Source organism: Ambystoma mexicanum, chromosome 9 (genome assembly GCF_040938575.1).
Source record: "Ambystoma mexicanum isolate Mex_15411 chromosome 9, UKY_AmexF1_1, whole genome shotgun sequence".
Classification (NCBI taxonomy): Eukaryota; Metazoa; Chordata; class Amphibia; order Caudata; family Ambystomatidae; genus Ambystoma; species Ambystoma mexicanum.
The window spans coordinates 1,504,626,084-1,504,645,312 of NC_090931.1; the positions used below are offsets into that span (position 1 = coordinate 1,504,626,084).

At 48.5% G+C, this 19,229-nt stretch overlaps 1 protein-coding gene across 5 annotated transcripts in view; it reads left to right on the forward strand.

Annotated features, from left to right (window-relative positions):
* LOC138489346 (zinc finger protein 391-like) overlaps nt 1–19,229 on the forward strand; it is a 116,342-nt gene that overhangs the window by 63,813 nt on the left and 33,300 nt on the right. For 3 of the 5 annotated variants that reach the window (XM_069617062.1, XM_069617060.1, XM_069617064.1), the window contains one exon: nt 16,112–16,228. In XM_069617062.1, coding sequence (XP_069473163.1) covers nt 16,112–16,228 — 117 coding nt within the window. The remainder of the gene's footprint in view (nt 1–16,111; nt 16,229–19,229) is intronic. The other 2 variants (XM_069617063.1, XM_069617061.1) reach the window with 1 other exon arrangement.

Consider the following 19,229-nt stretch of genomic DNA (forward strand, 5'->3'; position numbering starts at 1 on the left):
ATCAAGTCGTACTTAGAGAAAACAGCGTGATCAAAGGATATAATTTCCCGCAGTCTCACGTTGCGTGAACAAGTATTGTAACGATGTAGACCTTACCTCAGGTTCACCTCGGCTATTAATGGCTGCTGTTGATTCTCATGCAGGTCACATGTAGTTTTTTGTGCCAAACAGCCGCACAACAGCCAGAGGGCTTGTCTCCTACGGGCTTAACGCCGCGAGGGTGGATGGCTCGGCGTTTTGTTGGTAACAAGGTCACGTGATACGTCACGTGACTCGCAGAAGCCCGCCTCCTCCAGGAAGCACAGGCACCGGCAAGAGCCTCCTCACGGCTCGCAGTGCTGGGTTCTCAAAAAGCAAAAACGTTTGTCCTGCAAAGCACAACTGAGTTCACCAAGTGCTGCAGTATTCGCCCCTCGGGCGGATGGCTCGGCGTTTTGTGGTTAACAAGGTCACGTGATACGTCACCTGACTCGCAGAAGCCCACCTCCTCCAGGAAGCACAGGCACCGGCAAGAGCCTCCTCACGGCTCGCAGTGCTGGGTTCTCAAAAAGCAAAAACGTTTGTCCTGCAAAGCACAACTGAGTTCACCAAGTGCTGCAGTATTCGCCCCTCGGGCGGATGGCTCGGCGTTTTGTTGGTAACAAGGTCACGTGATACGTCACGTGACTCGCAGAAGCCCGCCTCCTCCAGGAAGCACAGGCACCGGCAAGAGCCTCCTCACGGCTCGCAGTGCTGGGTTCTCAAAAAGCAAAAACGTTTGTCCTGCAAAGCACAACTGAGTTCACCAAGTGCTGCAGTATTCTTTTCTCTACACCAGTTGCAAAACGTTTTCCAACGTTATAGAGATTTTGTTGCTGGCCTTCTTGCCGAAATAACACCTCCATGACGTCATCTGGAAGGTCCCAATCCTTGTTTCGAGGGGATTGGGTCCTCCGACGTATTCCATATCTGACAGTAATCACCGCAGCTGTGGAAAATCTTTGTGTCGATACTGTCCTTGAGGGCCTCCGTTGAGCCGATGTCACCGGATGTTATAAGTAGGACGCACGATGCCCGTAGCCTCAGTTCCGTTTTTTTCTTCGAACGTGTTCGCTTCGGAGATCTCGGCGCGCCTCGGTTCTTCTGAGTTCTGTTCTTTCGGTTCCTCGAAACTGTTAGTTTGTGAAGATCCATGATGTCTTCGTCTTCTACCCCGCGGCCGGGTTTTAAGAAGTGTCGGGACTGCGGGTCCAAGATGTCGTTGACTGACTCGCACAATGCCTTCCTCTGGTGCCTCGGTGAGGACCACGACACAGATGATTGTGTAGACTGCCAGTTGCTTACGTCCAAGGCTTGCGGGAGCGTAAATAGAAGCTTTCTGTTGGTAAGGTGGTCAAGACTCGGAAGTCTAGATCCACTGGGCTTTCAACTGACGATTCGAGGGGCGACTCTGCATTGTCGTCGGTCCGGAGGGGGTCTCGGAGTAGGTCCCGCCATTCCTCTGCCTCTTCAAGGCACTTGCGGAAGCGCCGTCACTGGTCGCCTTCCCCGAGGACTCCGCCCATCGGCGGGTTGCTTGTCCCAACAAGCATTCCACTCCTGCAGAATGGGATTAATTTCGGCAGGAGATGGAGATTTTTGCAGGGCTCCTGTCCGTCCATGCCGTCCAAAGACGCCGGCCGTGACCGTTTTAGAGACTCACTCGTACGCCTTTGGGCTTGAGCGGTCGTCGCGATCCCCGGTCGCCTTAGAGGTCCCGGTGGGACAAGGATGGTCGCTCTAGACATGCCCGTTCCAGGTCCCGGTCCTCGACGCTCTCGAGACCGTCAGAGCCTGTGAGGTCTTTGAAGAAGACATCGACGCCTTTGGCGCCGAGGTCGTTGAGGGACTCTCTCGAGGCTCCGCCTCTGAGGAAGCCGTCGATGCCATCAGCACCCAGGCTGTCAAAGGACACGCTCGGGGCTCCACCCTCGGACTTTCGTCGGCGCCACGCCCGACATCGTCGCCGATTCCATCGACGCCTTTAGGATGTTTTGTCGGAGGTACCCCGTGGCACTGTGGAACCCCCTAGAAAGGCTCTGGCCAAGGCTAAAAATGTCTTTGTCCCTTTTTCTGTGCCCTCATTCCAGCCTCTGGATTATATTTCTCAGGTGGATGAAGGATCTGAGGAAGGGATGGTTCCTGATGCGGTTCCAGACGAGATTGTCTGGTCATAGCCAGATTGAAGACCTGCATCAGTCGTTGCACGACGCCAGTGGTCTGGACACCTCTCCGGAGGTGGAGTTCTATAGGCCTGAGCCTGGCACTCATGCCGAGTCCTCGTACCGGAACCTTATGTCGAGGGTAACGGAATACTTGGGGTGGTCTGCGCCACCAGTGGATTTTCTGCAGGATGACCTGATGGATATCCTCGACCAAGGTCCACCAACTGACCCGGTACTGCCATTCCATATGGCCTTGCAAGGAACGGTGGCAGCGGCTTGGACTGCTCCGAAGAGTCTCCCGGCAGTGAGCAAGTCTTTGCTGCGAAAATACTGCCCAGCCAGTAGCGACCCCTGCTACTTGACCGCGCACCTCATTCAGGAGAGTTTGGTGGTGCAGGCAGCTACGGCCCCAGCAAAGCAGGTGCCGTACCCTACCATCCCTCCTGATGGGGACGACAAGTGTTTTGATGGCTGGGCGAAGAAAGTGTTTTCTTCAGGGGGGTATGGCTTTTCAGGCAGCCAACTCCGTGTGTGCCTTGTCACATTTCACGCACACTCTGGAACTGTATTTCGTTAGCGGCTGATCATATTCCCAAAGGGGAGGAACGGGATGGTTTTCTTGCTATTGTGCAAGATGGCAAGGATGCCATGTGAGACTCCGTTCAGTCGGGTCTGGACATGGCAGATTATGTCAGCGGGTCCATGGCGGCGAGCACCGTAATAAGCAGGTTTGCGTGGTTGCGGAAGTCGGGGTTTGCTCCTGATGTGCAAGCCCGGCTCCTCAACATGCCCTTTCATGGTGAACATCTTTTTGGAAGCAAGGCTGACGAGAGCCTTGAGAGGTTGCAGACCTCCAAAGCTGCAGCAAAGTCGTTGAGCGCTGCAGTTCGCCAACCTCTGCCTTTTCGTCCTAGGGGACAGCAATGGAGGGGAGGTTCCTTTCGATATTACTCATCCTTTGGTAGATCCAGAGGAGCTGCAAGTCAAAGGGGCTACCGTAGGAGTACCAGAGGTGGAAAACAGGGTACTCTAGGTGCCAAGGCCGCTCGGGCAGTTGCCTATTTGCCCTCAGGTACTGCCGCAGCCGCTTCAGCTCAGTCATGAGGCCATGTCCCATGGATCGCCGGTTGGGAGGAAGGTTGGCGCAGCATCTTGTAGAGTGGCGTGCCATTACTTAAGACAGCACTTGGCTGATTCAAAAGAGATTGCTCCCAAGAAGTTAGCTAAGGCTGCTGACTTGTGGGTTGCCAACAGGGCTACTCACAAGGATTCTGGGGATGAGGGGAAGCAGCACAAGAAAGATGACAAAGATAATTCTAAATCCAACCACCCAAAAGAGGGCCAAAAACATAAGACTAGACATCCCCTTTGTCTAGTTTCTCATGTAACATTTTTATGTTACCCTTTATACAATTAATGGCTGGTGGCAGTGGTTTACTTCTTACTACCATTGTGTGTTTTTACTGTGGGCTGCGTTGGCAGCTACAGTAAAGCACCCATGGGTGGCCATTTTGTCAAAATGGCCCGGTCTTCTTTTTTCGCCATTTCTTGTTGAAAAGGTCCTTGAGACTTACTCTGCGCGCCAAACTACGTTTGGTCCCTTTGTTTGTTTTGTCTTTGGCGGGATTCACGAGTGAAGCCTGCCTCTGGCTGCAGTATGGGTTATAGGTCAAAGGATCGACTGCAAAGGGTCGAATGACAAAAGGCTCGAGTCAATAGTCTCAAACAAAAGGTTCGAAAACATATATATATATATATATATATATATATATATTTTGGGGGGGGGGTCCCCCCCCAACCCCTGATTTTGTGGTAAAAAACACTTTACCTACACGGAAACCCAAAAATAAATATATAATTTAAAAAAAATGTGAACCTTTTGGTTTTCGTCCCTATTGACTCTCGCCTTTTGTAATCGATCCTTTGACTGTAATCGATCACCTGCAGTATGTCTGGCAGGGGCAGGAAGTGAGGGAGGTGCCTGAAAATCCCTGTGCTTAATCACCTTGGTTACAGGAATGCATGCAAAGGTGATTGGCCGGCTGGCTATCCGGCAATGACAGCCACCCTGCTGTGCGATTGACAGCTAGGCTGGAATGAATGGGAGAAATCTGCATAAAAGGTGAGGTTTTTTGGCTTGGAAGGCGGAGTCGAGCACTGGAGGAAGGAATCCGAAGGAGAACTTGAAAGAGACACCTGCTGCAACTCCTGGACTGTTGGTTGGCCCGGTGAAGCCCTGCTGCTGTGCTGGAGCTCCGAATTCGCCTTGACTAGAGAAGCCCTGCAACGACGACTTCTCCCCATAAATTGGTGGGACCGATCAACTTCAAAGTAAGCCGGTCTGGACATCCTCTCGGAGCTGGCTGTCTTTCCACTGCTGCTGCTGCTGGAACCGAAGTGCCAGGGAGAGGAACACCAGATTGTGTGCGCTGCTTTTAAGTCAGTCGCGAGCGCTAGGAAGATTCTCCGGACTTCCCTGATGCAGGACCGACCATGCCTGAGCCACCTCAACAGAGTGCTGAACCCCAGAAGCAAGGTCTGAAGTGGTATCTGAGAACCACTGTGTTGTTTGCTGTCAGACGTGAAGAGCTGAAAAACTGAAGGACCGCTGAATTGAAGTTTTCCCATTGCTGCCACTAACCTTCCCATTGCAGAGCAGGTGTCCAAAGTTTACCTTGCAGAGTTGCTGCCCCTCACAAGCCTCCCAGCCTGTGGCCCTTTAAGTGTTCTACTTTCTACAAACATTTCTAAAAACATTGTGCAATACTTTTTACCTACCGGCAAAGAAGATATTCAGCTCCCCTTGACCTTGTGCAATCAAAAATGGCTGTCCTGGCTCCCTGAGAGACTCCTCTTTTACCTCTGCCTTTGTGCTTTGGACTTTCCCCCAGGAAAGGGTTAATTTAATCTGCATTGGAAGGTTTGGAAAGTACTTGCCAGTTTATGAATTATTTGTTAACCTTTGTTTTATTCCCCCATCTAACCTATGCACTCAGAATGTACCAGTGATAAATCAATGTCCACAGTGTCCTAGCTATTTAAATCACCTGAGGGTTTTGACAATGAGACAAAATAGGCGGTTAAAGGGAAAGAAAAATGTTGGTCTTTATTCAAATTTAACCAAATAATGCTGGTTAGCAAAATTAAATTTCTTTTCCCAGCGTCCTTCTGTGTGTTCGTTTTGTGGGGCAAATGTTTTCCTCTGTTTTCTTGTAGGGCATGCTATAAGGACCTCTGACAATCTTCTTCCACTTAGTCCTCATACGCCCAGGTGCTTCCTGTCGTTCCGGAATCCACGACTGATCGGCTCTGCAAGGAGAACAAGAATGAGCACCCCTCTTCCAACTATCTGGCTCTTTATATAGGCAGGTAAGAATGGGCCAATCAGGGTCTACTTCCTGTCTTGGAGCATAAAAACCCCTGTAGGCCCCGCCCCCTTTTTCTGGTGAGCATCCCTCCATGTTCTTCCCTGACCCTGTTCCCCTGAATGTCCTGCTGCCGCCCAGGTAAGTGTCTGCTGTTTTGGCTGCCCCCATGTTCGGGCTATGTATCCCCGGTAATAGGACTCCCCCTGTGGGTCTGTGTCTTTGCTGAAGCAGATCGGCTTCCTCCAGTCCGCGGGACATGTGGTTGGTGTCCTGCTCGTGGTTGCAATACACGCGGACCGCGTCTCCATGCGGAGACTGGGCTTCTTCTATCCGGCGGCCGGTTATAGTCCGCTCTTCATCGCGGCTACAGTTTCCTTCCTCCCTCCTGCTGGTCGTCAGTGCCGCTCTGACAAGGCGAGTCTTCCCCGGCTGGACTCGGCGTTCTGCTTCTCACTCCGAGAACTTGAGGGCTTCGTTCCAGTGGGGACGGCTATCCTTCCGACTTGCCGTCAGTGTCGCTCTGGCGAGGCGGGACCTTTCCGGCTGGACACAGCTCTCTGTCTCTCGGCCCGTATAGTCAGAGTTTTCGTCCTCGCGAGGACGTTTCGGTAACCTCGTCTCTGCGGGCTGACCCATGGTCAGCTGTTCGGAGTTCTTACCAAGCACTGTTGTTGTGTTCTCCCACTCATTTAGATCCTCTGTTCAGGGTACATTGGGTTTACCTGTGTGTTCCCACCACTCGCCTATCATACAGGTCGCGTTTGATTCTTTTTCCGGCCCGTATGTCTCCCTTCCATATTCCTGGGTTGTGTGGTTCCCCATGTCTGGGTCCTTACAAGGGTGTTGGAAGTGTCTTATGTGCCATCCACAATGGGTATCATCTGATTTAGAGAAACTAAGTGTGTTTTGAAGTATATTTTAATTTTTACATATATTGCTCCCTTCTGAAGGCGGCTTAAACAACTGACTGTGAAATAAATTAATTATTTTATCAAGAAACCTTGAGTGTAAGAGTTTATTTGAATAACCGTTACTGTGAAACTCTGTCACATTACTGCTCACATTGACCCCTCTTGAGATGGCCTGGCTGCTCAGCCACACTACCAACCTGTGTAGTTCAGACTTAAACCAAAGATTGGGTCCCTATTACCAGGAGCTCAAGGTTAGTGTAGTGCACCCAAAGAGTACTGCATACAATCTTGCCTAACTCTACGATAGTAATTTGTGTTTTTTTACAATGAAGTCCACATGGCATCAGCATTCATGGCCTCCATGTATGTACTACGATTCTTCACTTTGGTAGCTACTACAATCTGGCTACCCTCAATCAGGCAACTGGCAAAAGCCTCATCAAGGCCCTACCTTTTGCAGCGTTTAAACATTTGTCGACATCCAATTCTTTAACGCAATAGAGGCTATTAAGTTTTTCCTGATCCTTTGCATGGCTCCCAATAATCTCCAACAGCTGAAAATCGTCGGCATAATTAGTGAAAAAAATACCCCATCTCTCTAACTCCAAACACAGAGGTTGAATATATATGTGATGGGGGCAAACATGCCCCCTGGGGAACTCCACAGACAATGAGTTCCGCCTCTGGTGAGCTGTCTCCCCAGTACACCCACGATCTACAACCTTCCAGGGACAATCTCATCCATCTGGCCGCCTCCACGGAAAAACCCCTAGTAACCACCAATCTCTCTAACAAGATCTTGTGGTCCAGTAGATCGAAGGCTGATGATAAATCGGGCAAAATCAGCAGCCCTGATCTACTTTCATCCAGCACCGTCAGCATCTGGATCTGTAAGTCTATCAATCCGCTTTCTGTGCCGTGGGAGCATCGTAAACCGGACTGCTTCTAATGTAGAGTACCAGCAGCTTCCATATATCGTTGGAGCTGCGTGGTGGCCACCTTGTCGACCAGCTTTAGGAAAAACAGTGTTGGAAATAGGTCGTAGGTTTGCTGCATGGTTAAGATCCAGGCCCTGTTTCTTCAACAGTGGGGTCACCACCACACCTTTAATAGATTGTGGGATAAAACCATGTTTAAAAGAAGCATTAACAAATCTGCACAGATAAGGGGCAAAGATGTCATAGTGTTCCAAAATGACCTTGTAAGAAAAGATCCCCTGGGCAGTTGGTAGGGTGCATAGCCTTAAGGATGACTTCAATTTCCGTGATTGATGTTGTAGAAAACTGAACAGGGTGGGGGATGCCTCTTGATTCTGTTCCCCAGCCAGGGGGGCGGGGGAGGTCTTATGGGGGGCGGTTGGAGGGGAGTAAGGTCAACCACCTTATCTTGTAACCCATTACCGGTGTCAACCACCGCTGTAGCGGGCCTCAGCCTGTTCAGCTCTTCCCTGATCTTATTTTTGGCATGCAGAAGTTTATCAGAAAAGGCCCTTTGGACTCTTTCACAGTCTTCCTTAGATGGATTAATGTTCTGGTTAAGAACTGTGGGTTTTTCCCATGTTCTAAAAAGTATGAAGAGTTCCTTTGTTTGGTTCCCTGCCCTATTTATTTGGTTATGATGATTGCGCTTAGCTTTGAGAATCCTATCTTTGTACTCTTTCTCCTTATATTTCTTTGCAGCTTTATTTATGAGATTTTTATCTTTGAGCCAGGCGTGCTCAGCCTGTCTCCTATTGGCTTTTAGCTGGGCCAATTCTGGGGAGGACCATTTTTGATGATTAGGAGCATCCCTTACACTTCTTGACCTAATCGAGGCTAGCCTGTCGAGCAGAGTCATCCTGTTTCTATTGTAGTTATCTGTAAGAGTATCCCGGTGATCCGTATCATTAGAGTTTGTCATCAGGGCATCCATACAACCTGCCAGATCGGCAGATGTAATGGCCAGATAGTTCCAGGCTAATACCTTACGTGGCAGCTCATGTTGTTGCATAAACGGCAAGGGGAGTTGCATCTGACAATTAATGGAGGCGTGGTCTGACCACACACTAGGGGTAGCCACCCAATCTAAGGTATTTCATTTTATATGCATGGGTTCGGAATTATGGATGACAATGTTCTTATTGTTTAAAAATGTCTAATTCCAAGGCTTTTCTGTCTTTCGGATCCCCTCTCCAGAGATTTAAATCTCCCAAAAGAATTACAGTGGTGTTCGTTGTTCGACAACAGATGAATACCGTCTTCATTGAACCTGGGGGATTCCCCAGCAGGCCTTTAAAGTACTAAAAAAATTAATACTAAAATTATGGTTGTGAATAATCTTAGTGTGCAGTATATCGCACCCATCACATTCCACTTTGACCTCATACATCCCAAGATTCTTTTTGCACAGAATCGCAACTCCTCCACCCAGGCACTTGTCACAATGTTTCCCAAAAAAGACATAATCAGGCGGCCGGGGGGGGGGCCACTTGCTCTATAACGGGCCATGGGCATCTGAGAGCCATGTCTCTGTAATGCACATCATATCCATGTCATGCTTTTAAATGAAGTGGTGGACATCCAGGGTGTGTTTTACTAGTGACCTGGTATTGAGCAAAGCGAGATTCAGGGGTTTAGCAGAGGGCATTCCAGGGATGACGATATCATCCCATCGGGCACACTTTGCTCCCTGATTGAGGTAGATTCGGGAAAGTCACCGGAAATCGTTTGTTCAATGATTTGTTTGCCTTAAGTGACTTTGTAAGCCATTCACTAAGTCTCAGGGTCTTGCCTCTTGTGGGCTTTATGAACAGCCTCACTAGCATGGGAAACCTCTGTGGTAATCTGAGACGGGCAGTGGGCATTTTCCCCACTTGCGGTCTGCTTTTTAATGATCGGAGTCGTTACACCCATATTGGACCCTACCTCCACCGGTGGCGACACCGCCTATCAATTGTATTGACAGGGGTTCCCTCCCACAGGTCTTAATAGCGACCTTGCAGTATGGCCTAGTCTGTTGATGATCCCTACATTCATTAGTTTTCATAGGGACAAGGTTGGTCTAAAGACGAAACCGGGTTATCTACCAAAGTGGTCAGCGATTTTTATTTATTTATTTTTTTTGATTTTTTTGTTTTTTTCCCCACATGAATGAGGCACCGTTGCTGCCTGTCGGACAGATGTTGGAAAGGCTCTTCACACTTTGGATGTGGCCAGGAAGTTCTACTTGGCGAGAACAAAATAACTGTGTAAGGGCACACAGATGTTTGTGTATTAGAGGCTTTCCTCTGGATGGGTTTGCTTCCAAGGCCTCCATTGCATGTTGGATGGTGTCTACGATTCTGGAGGCATATACTCACAAAAGGGCTTCATGCTCACTTGGTGCGTCGGAAGCTTGCGTCTGTAGCTTACCAGAGGCTTGTACCTCGGCGACTTGGGCTACACCACATGCTTTCTGCAAGCATTATTCACTGGACTATACTTCCAGAGGTGAAGCGGCTTTCGGGCAGGCAGTCCTAAAGAACCTTTTCAGAAATGAAGGTGCCAGTCTCCCATTTTTCAGGTTTGGGGGTGCTTTGTAATCTCCATGCGTATGGAGGAAAGGGGACGGGGATGTAAGAGTACGGAAAAGTTACTCCCCATAGTGACACTGGTACCTTTAGTCCATAGTCCCCTGCCTCCTGTTGAAGAGATTTTTCTATTACAAACCTTTACCTCTCTGTCCTGAGACTCCCATCACTACTGCTGGACTCTCTGGGATCTTTTTCTGACTCCAGAGGTGAGTTAGGCCTTTTTGTCTCACCCACCTCCTGCATGTCATTTGGTTTGGGCTTCACTGGACCATCTAGTGAAGAGGGGAACCTCCCCCCCCCCCCGATTCCCCCTCTAGTCTTTTTAATCCTCATGCTTTCCTATGGCAGCACCCCCACCATATGCTGCTAGGGGCCATTAGCATCCCTATTGCAATGTCATTTTAGGTACATCGGGGTGTCCTCAGACCTCCAGAGTGTAGGAGTAGAAACCACTGCATTGCGCACCTCAACCTTCTAATTGACAGGGAAGAATTGCCTTCCTCCCTGGGACAAGTAAGACCAACCAGTCACCCATCCTGCTTGAGGCTGATTGCCAGTTTTCCACCACTGGAGCCTGCCCCGCTGTGTTTGTTTTGCAAAGCCCGAAACTAGCCAGGTTCCGTTGTATGGTCTTGGGCTGCCCAAACGGCTGGAACTCGACATGGGTGTCTCCAAGCCTCTGCTGGGGCTAATCTGCTGCGTTACCCTCCACCTCGAGACCTGCCTGCAGAATGTCTGGAGTTCAACCGCTAAATTGCCGAGTGTCCCCTGGCCCTGTCTGTGGTCAATGCAAGAAGTGCATCTGTGAAGATCTCCTCGAGGGTCCCTTCTTTGTCGTGGAACCGAATCCCATGTATCCTGCCTACAATCTGAGGTCACCAGAAGCTTCCAAAAATGACCTGGGGTTACCAACTTTGAACCCGTGACCAGGTGTCACGGCTCGCTCCCTTCACTCCCGTTCCCGTCACTTGGGGGCATGTTTTGGGGTTTTTTCCCTACTGGACATTTCCTCCGAACCTTATGCTACAGTGCTGTGATGAATTGGGAGCGCTAAAACCTTATTTTCCAAGTTACTTCCCTTCCGGATCCATTCCAGGTTTTTGGCAGCCAGCATGCTACGTTAATCTAATGACTATGCTTCCCAGAATGCCTGGCTCACTGCCTCACCTCCTCCCTTGCAGGACAAGGTTGGGTGGAGGATAGGCAACACCTGTGGCTGCAGGTGCAGCAGGCGGCACACCTGAGGGGTGTGCTCGTTAAGGAGCTTTAAAAGCCTCAGTTTACTTCAGTCCAGCGCTGGTCATTGTTGCAGTGTTCCTGTTGTGACTGGTCCCTTGTTCCTGGTTCCTAGTTTTTGTGCCTGGTTCCTAGTTCCTGTTTCTTGTTCCTCTGCCCTGGATTTCGAATTTATGTGCTCAATTGATTTCTGCTTTCTGGATTTCCCTTTCTGTCTTCCTCTGTCTGCAGGCAGCCTTTCTCTGTGCTTTACCCTTTGATGCTGCCCAATTTGCCTGTGTTATCTGTTTCTTTGAAGCTGTCCTTAGCTACTGAAAAACTTGATGCATTAGTCTTTCCCTTTATAGATTTAGCTTCCTGCCTTTTCTCCTTGGATGGGTGGTAAAGGTTTCCTTTTGTGATATCATTTTCCCTGCTCCTGATCCTTACTTTCTATTGGGATCCATTCCATGTTTTCCATTGCACTTCTGCATTTATTTCCCATTGATTATTAGGTGTGGGGTGCTGTTGTACTAGTCCCAGTGTGAATGCCCTTTGTTTTCCTCACTATTCTATAAATCACTATTCCTACTTGCCCCTTGACTAGGGTTTTATGTATTTAGTTTCCTCCACCCATTGCTGTTATAGCCTTCAGGGTCCCTGTTTGATCAACTGGGTTCGTGGGTTTACTGACATTCAAGTTGTCTTTCTGGTCCTTGTGAGTACTGTTTCTAAGTTCCTTATTCAGTATCACCCAGAGTGTCAGCTCACAGATCCTGTCCTTGCTTGCCCTTACGTGGGCTTAGCGCTGTCAGTATCTGTAATAGCATAGTTTGCCGACTTTCCTTTCAGTCATAAGGAGGTTCTAAGTGCTTACCCCACATCCCTTTTCATATATTGGTATTATAGTTTCACTCTATTTGCACTCTTGGGTTTTAGTATACACTAGTCTTGGGTATTGTATGCACGTTGTTAGATTCAAAGTAGTTCACTGTGTGATTCCGTGCACATTTCCCTTGCCATATTCATTGCCTTCTTCCTTTCTTAACACCAGGCGAGCTTGCCTGATGACTTTGACGGTGATCCTTGCTTTCCCCAGTGATTTGCTGTCGCCTGTACCTGTTTCAAACTTTTGAGGGGTTTGGGGTCTGAGCCATCGACCAGCCCCCCCACCCCCCCTCCCCATAAGGTTTGCATTGGGTGCGAAGTCCTACTTACCGTGACGCTATCTGAGGCTGTCCCAGCGCAGTGGTGTCCGAGGTCAGTACTTCTGTGGGTCCTCCTGAAGACGCTAAGATCTACAGACACTTGGGCTAGACTTCTAAAGTGTATTATATGCCATCGGACCTACAGGTGAGATAACATCACTTGCTCCCTACTTTGGAAGTTTACATTAACTGTCTGTTCTATTTACTTTATAAGTAGTGTGTAACCCATGTGGGTGACCAACTGTGAGTTGTATATATGTTCTACAGTATTTGACCTACCTATGATATTTAAAGTGTGCCTCAGTGTAGTGTTGTAATAGGAGTGTTATTTTGTATAACTTACCTGTGTGGTCTTGCCTGTTCTGCTAAATGTTAACTGCACTGCATGCCCACTTCCTCCTTAGTTCAGCCTTGCTGCTTGGTAATGCAACTACAGTAAGTGGCTTTGCTCAACGGGGGTTGTAATAAACCTTGCTAACCATGGGGTGGCCTTACAAGTTTTATCCTGTATAGAGACTTTGAAAAACCCTCCAAACACCTCCATATGCCACCACCTTCCCCCCACACTGGTTAAAGGGACTGACGGTTGGGTAGGGTGCACGGAGGATGTGCTGTGCAGGGCTTGCCATGCGCCAAATTCAAAAGACTGCGTTGCAACACGCTCCGGTCCCGTCGACCGTTCCGATGGACATCACATGAATATGGAGGAAAGGGGAGTATGCACAGAGTACCAGTGTCACTACGGTGAGTAGCTTTTCTGAGTTCCACAAGGCTTCCCCCTGCCCCCTGCCGTAGTCCACCACTATATGGAACCTTGACATCAAAATGCACAATATACAGATGACACGCAGCTTGAGCTAAATCCATTTGTTTATTTATTGGTCATTTATATAGCACCCATAAACTTAACCGAACGCTTCAAAGCGTTGCCATTCAAGATTGGTGTGCCGCCAATGATCTTTGTCTGAATGCCAGCAAGATGGAGATCCTCCTCAGCACACCTTCACCATCCTTTCCCCTCACTCTCTGGCCGGCCTCCCTTGGCCCTCCTCCTACCCCCACCTGCGAGGCTAAGAACCTTGGGGTCATCTTTGACTCCACCCTTTCCTTCTCCGCCCACATCTCTGAGGTCTCTAAAAAGTCAAATCTCTGACTGCACCTCCTCAGAGGTACTCTGCCTTTCCTCTCCTTCCGCCCAGAAGCTCATGGTATCTCAAGTTCTGGTTCTCTCTAGCTTGGACTACTGTAACAGCCTCTTTCTAAATCTACCTGCCTCTACTCTCTGCCCTCTGCAACTAATCCAGAACAGGACTGCACGACTTGTCCTTGGCCTCAAGCCCTGGGATCGTAGCTCTCAGCTCTGAAATCTCTCCACTGGCTCCCAGTGGATGCAAGGATTAAATTCAAAACCCTCTGCATTGTCCACAAGGCTTTCTGGGGCCTGGGTCCAAAATACCTTCAGCTGTCCCTCCGCAAATACCTCCCCTCTCGAGCTCTTTGCCCCTCTACCTCCAACTCACTCGGGGACAGTCGTTTTTCTAAGAAACAAGCTGGGGGTAGATCTGTCTTCTGCTGGGGCTTCCCTCTGGAACAGCCTCCCTGCCACTCTAAAACTTGAGGAAAACCATCTCCGGCTCCAGAAGCACCTCAAGACATTACTCTTTTCTTCTGCCTTCGCTCCCCCTCTCCCCTGCTGATCTGTTCTCTCTTGGCACCGTGCACCTGGCCACCCTGTCTTTTGTGCCCAGGTACCTGCTCATCCTGCCACCCTCCCGCACTGCCTCCGGGCCACCCCTTGCACTGGGGTCTGTATCTGTACCCATACAGCCCCCCCCCTTTTTCTTCCTCCACTTATCAGACCTACCCTGTCTGCTGCCTTAATCCTAGCACTTGCAAATTGCTGGCTGCATTACCACTGTTTGCCATTGTTATTTATTTGTTATTTACCTGTTTCTCCTCTGCTTTGCACTTTCCACCTCTCCACCCCTTCCATGCACTTTTCCCCTCCCCCCTCTCGCATGCACTTGCGTATCTCAATGTCACTGGGCCTAGTAAGATCGCCGTTTTGTTCTCCCCTGTTCCCCTCCCTTGCTTTGTCGCGCTCTGAAACACTTGTGTACGAGCGCAATAGAAATAAAATATCAATCAGTCAAAAGTGCTCCAACTCAGGGAGGTTGAGGCTACAAGGATTAACATTCTTACTAAACATTGGGACAGTCAGAATGTTATGTTATCAGTATTTGTAGAGCACACGTTCGCCAAACAGGCACCATGGCGCTAGCAGCAATAGCATGTAATTGAGGGCTCAGAACAGATATGTCTTCAAAAGGCGACGGAAGACAAGATGGTCCACAGTAGTCTGCAGACCGGAAGGAAGAGCATTCCAAGCCTTGGCCGCGGCTACAGAAAAAGGCACGACCGCCAACGCGAGGAACTGCCACCACGAAAGCCGACTGTGATCAAAGGCAGCGGGATTGAACATACTGTGAGAATTTTAGTGGAAGATATTCAGCCCCTAAGCCAAAAAACACACAGTGAACGATGTATAGGGACTTAAAAAACCAATCTGCTTTTCGACCTGCAGCCAATGGAGCTGTCTGAGCAGGGGGGACATGTGCGCCCCATAAGGAGGGTGAAGAATGGCCCTGGCGGCGGCATTTTGCAGAAGTTTAAGGCGCTTTATAAGAACGTGGCTGAGCCAAATATAGTGAGTTGCAGTAATCCACTGCGCTCTGCACAAGAGCCGCCACAACGGGAGCCTGGAATCTTTCCGGTATGTAAGTAAGCACCTTCCGAAGAATGTGTAATTTAAAGTGGCCAGCTTTACAGATCGCTGCCACCTGTTCATGCATCAAGAGGGAAGAAGTCATCTGTACCCCCAGATTCTGAAAGGTGGGGGGGGGGGGGTGCAGGGCGAAAGGGCCCATGGACATCGGCCAAAAATCAGTGGTCCAAAACAGGGGAGTTCTTGTACCAACAACCAGGACCTCAGTTTGTTCAGCTTTAACCAGTTAGCTGTCTCCTCCAGGTGACTGGGGGTTTGCAGGTTCAAGGTAGTTGATCTGCAGGCTCTATGAGGGTTACAATCTTCCAACCATTGGGCGAGGAACTCTGAGCCTTTTTGATAACTTAGATTTGTAAAGCACACCTAGCACTGAGGGGTAGGAAGGACTAAAACCAAGATATCCGTTACTGAACATAATCGGGAGTTGTTGGGTTTAGGAAATATGTAGAATTTTCCTTCCTCATCTATTAAACGGCTATAGCTGTCTAAAGCTGTTTTCTAAACCGTACTCTGTGGAACCTGAGGTTTTGAGCAGCCATAAATCAATGCATCACTTACCTTATCATGTGCGGGACAATGGAAGGATCCTAATCTTGGGAGCCAGTGATCACTCAACAATGATTCTGGGTATATTAATGTAATGCCATTTAAATGCGCTGCTTCTTATGCCATTTGAAAGGGCTGCACACTTTATGCAATTGTACATGTGAACACTTTGTAACGAGCAACTATAGAGCATGTCTATATACAACCTATTTATTGACTTTGGCAAACAGCATTGGCAGATTTGTAATGCCGTATTGCTACAGTCATTCTTTGCTGATAATACATGCCAGTATGTTGTTTCTATGCTAGTTATCGTTGGAATGATACCCTTCCATTTGATTACAGGACATTGTACTATGGCATCAATCAACACTTGGGTAAAAGAAGAGGCTGTCCCAATGTCTATGGAGCCCCATGAATCTGAACTTGGAGACATCGGAAATCCAGCAGGTGGGTATAACGGTGGGTGGAATATTTTTGGAATCATCGGTTGTCTTATCGGGGATATTAAGTGTCTTCTATGCTTTGAATGGCCATAACTCAACTGTGGCTGCTGCCTGTAGACCCCACCTTAACATGTGCCAATGACAACCATGTGTTGGATCAGAAAATGGCACACAATTGCAATGGAGGGCATTGTGGCCTTGTTAATTAATCGGCTCCTCAACCTCTACACAGGCCCTCACAATGGTGCCTGCCATGCAGAAAGACTGATCTTTTTAAGCTGCCTAATGGAAGAAGCTGGGGCGAAGAGGAAAATTGGCATGGAGACATCTGGGGGCTGAGAGGCTATAAGACAATACCTCCAGAGAATAAACACTCCTCTAAGGAAAAAGGCTTGGTGTGCTGCTTTGCAAGAAGCTTTATTTTGTATGCAAAAATGAAAAAGGTGACAAGGTCCCGTAGAACCAAACTGTCATGGAGCTCTGTTTGTTCAAAGCAGATACGTGGATTTTAAGTCAAGAGATTGTCACTCATGGTTTGAATAATATACAGTGTTAACCCACCACCCTCATTGGATACCACTTATATATACATAATAAAACACCCATAGTCCCTTGACCGATTGGCCACATCCTAATTTACCCCTACCCTCTAACATGTGGTCCCCCTAGTCCATCACTTGGATTCCAAGCTACTGGATTGGTGAGTTACCCGAGAGGTTACCCTCCCTATCGTCCTAGTCACGTAGTGTGCACTGGGTCGTTGGCATGAGCTCAGTGGACAACTGTCAGGTCAAATTGGCCCTTTGAAATAATAGCGTGCTCTTCTTGATATCGGACTCGTAGGCGCCCCTGCAATGCCTCCCCATCACTGATCTAGATTTGTTGGCATCACCTATCGCTCTTCGTATCACAAATGGTGGGATGTTCTGATCCGTGCACCCCCCCCCCACCTCCCCAAACTCCACCCCTCCCTTATCCGTTGCCCACCCGTGGTACATCCCATGCTTTCCCGAGGGCCAGCCTACTTTTTATGAATGTATGTACTCTATTCCCCAGCCGCCTGGCAGTTCAAATAGGATGGCTATTTTCTCGGGGGCGCTAGTGTCCTAAATCTAACCTAACCTGTTGGCAGCTCAAAACCTGTAACCTGACTTCCATGGATTTGTCTTTCGGGAAGGCTGCATCCCAAACCTCACTCTGCCGTTCGCATTCCCATCTTGGTCCGTCAACGGCCTGCTGCAGGATACACCTAAACCGTTATCTATTCGGCATGAATGCCACTGTTGTCTGCTTCACTACTGGGGCTCGGGAAAGGGAAATAATAAATCTTCATTATGCCACACTGCTACACTTCCAACATGGAATACTAACATGGAATACTTCAGATATGGCGCTGCTTCAGTATTTCTGTCACCCCGGCCGTATCTGCACCACCATTGTCCCACATCACCTCTACTATAAATTTAATTTTACTACTGGTACACTACCACCTGGGCCTACCTAAGCCTCTATAACTACCTTAAAGATACATCCTTATTTTAATACGCAAACCTGTCATATGGCCAGCTCCCCACTGCAATCCATGCACGCCTGCTGCCGCAGACCTTCAATTTTTCATGCGTTTCCTTAATCTCAATATTTTGACCATGCTGGGACGCCTCATGTGCATCCCAACAAGGCTCTGACTCCAGCTCGGCCCCGGAATGGAATCTGTAAATGTGGGCTGGCATGGAGGGAGTGGTATCACTGAGCGAGGTATATAGAGTGTGGGTCACTCAGCAAGTTAGCAGAAGCGATCCACCTAGAAGTGGGACCAGAGTTAACCGAGGTCTGCTTGCTTGCTGGGGGTTGGTCCTACACATACATTGCAGAAGAACAGAGTAGTCTCTTCGCTGGCACCGAGACACCCAGAATCGTTAACCTTCTGGGTGTTGGTGTCTCATTGGGGGCCTATAGCTGTGGTCAGCAGAGATGGCGGGGAGGTGAAGATCTTGCTTTATCTACTAGTTTAATCCCTGAGGAAGTTACTTCTTTAAGGAAAAGAGTAAACGCCTAAGCCATGTAATCTTGTTCTATCCCCTTCCCCCAAAGTACAACTTTTGGGTGGGAGTGTCCAAAAGGTTCAATCTGGTACTGGAGGTGTACGTCCCAGAGAAGGCCTCTATCATTATTCTTTGATATGGCAAAGGAATACACCAATTTAATCATGCAAGACCCGACTATACAGGAGCACCCTGCTAGCCCAAAGAGCCATTCTACATGTTGTGGCGGGTCAGAAGATGGACAGAGGGTGGTTCGACCATTTCCAGGATTTTATTCAATCAAAAGGGGAACATAAATGACTCCTATGGGTTTTCCCTACCTAACATAAGCTAACTCGGGTGGTCGTCGTCGTTGAGTCTCAAAGGAAGAACTGTTCTGTTCAACTCATCTGCTCTGTCTCTACCACTGTTCAAAATAACCAAGGTACAGGATAATGACTCCCTTCTCATGTATTCTGCTTCTAGGCAAGAGTAATATCAATAGTCAATTCTTCTTGGCCACGATCAGTTCACACAGTTCAGAAATGGGATTGTCCAACTTTTCAAAGGTGTTCTTAACCCTTTGCTTTTCCTTTCTCTTGACTCAATATCCTCTTTATTTCCTCTTGGCACAATGTCCACTTTCTTTCCTGGCTGGACCAGTTACTAACACCTTTGGCAGACTTCCCAATCTCTTGACACTATCTGAGAAATATGTAATTCTTCCAACAATGATTATCGCTTGGATTATTCTCTTCACTGTCACTGGGACAAGCATGTTTATACCAATAATGATTCTCACTTAATTGTTCCTTTTTAAAATTACGGGAACGAGTATGATGGGACCTGTAATGATTCATACTTGATTTTACCTTCTTATTATTACTGGGACGAGTATGATTAGGCCAGTACGATTCTCTTATTTTTCCTCACGTCGGTATTACTGGAACTAATTTGTACCAGTAATTATTTGACTTCCACTCTTTACAATCCCTG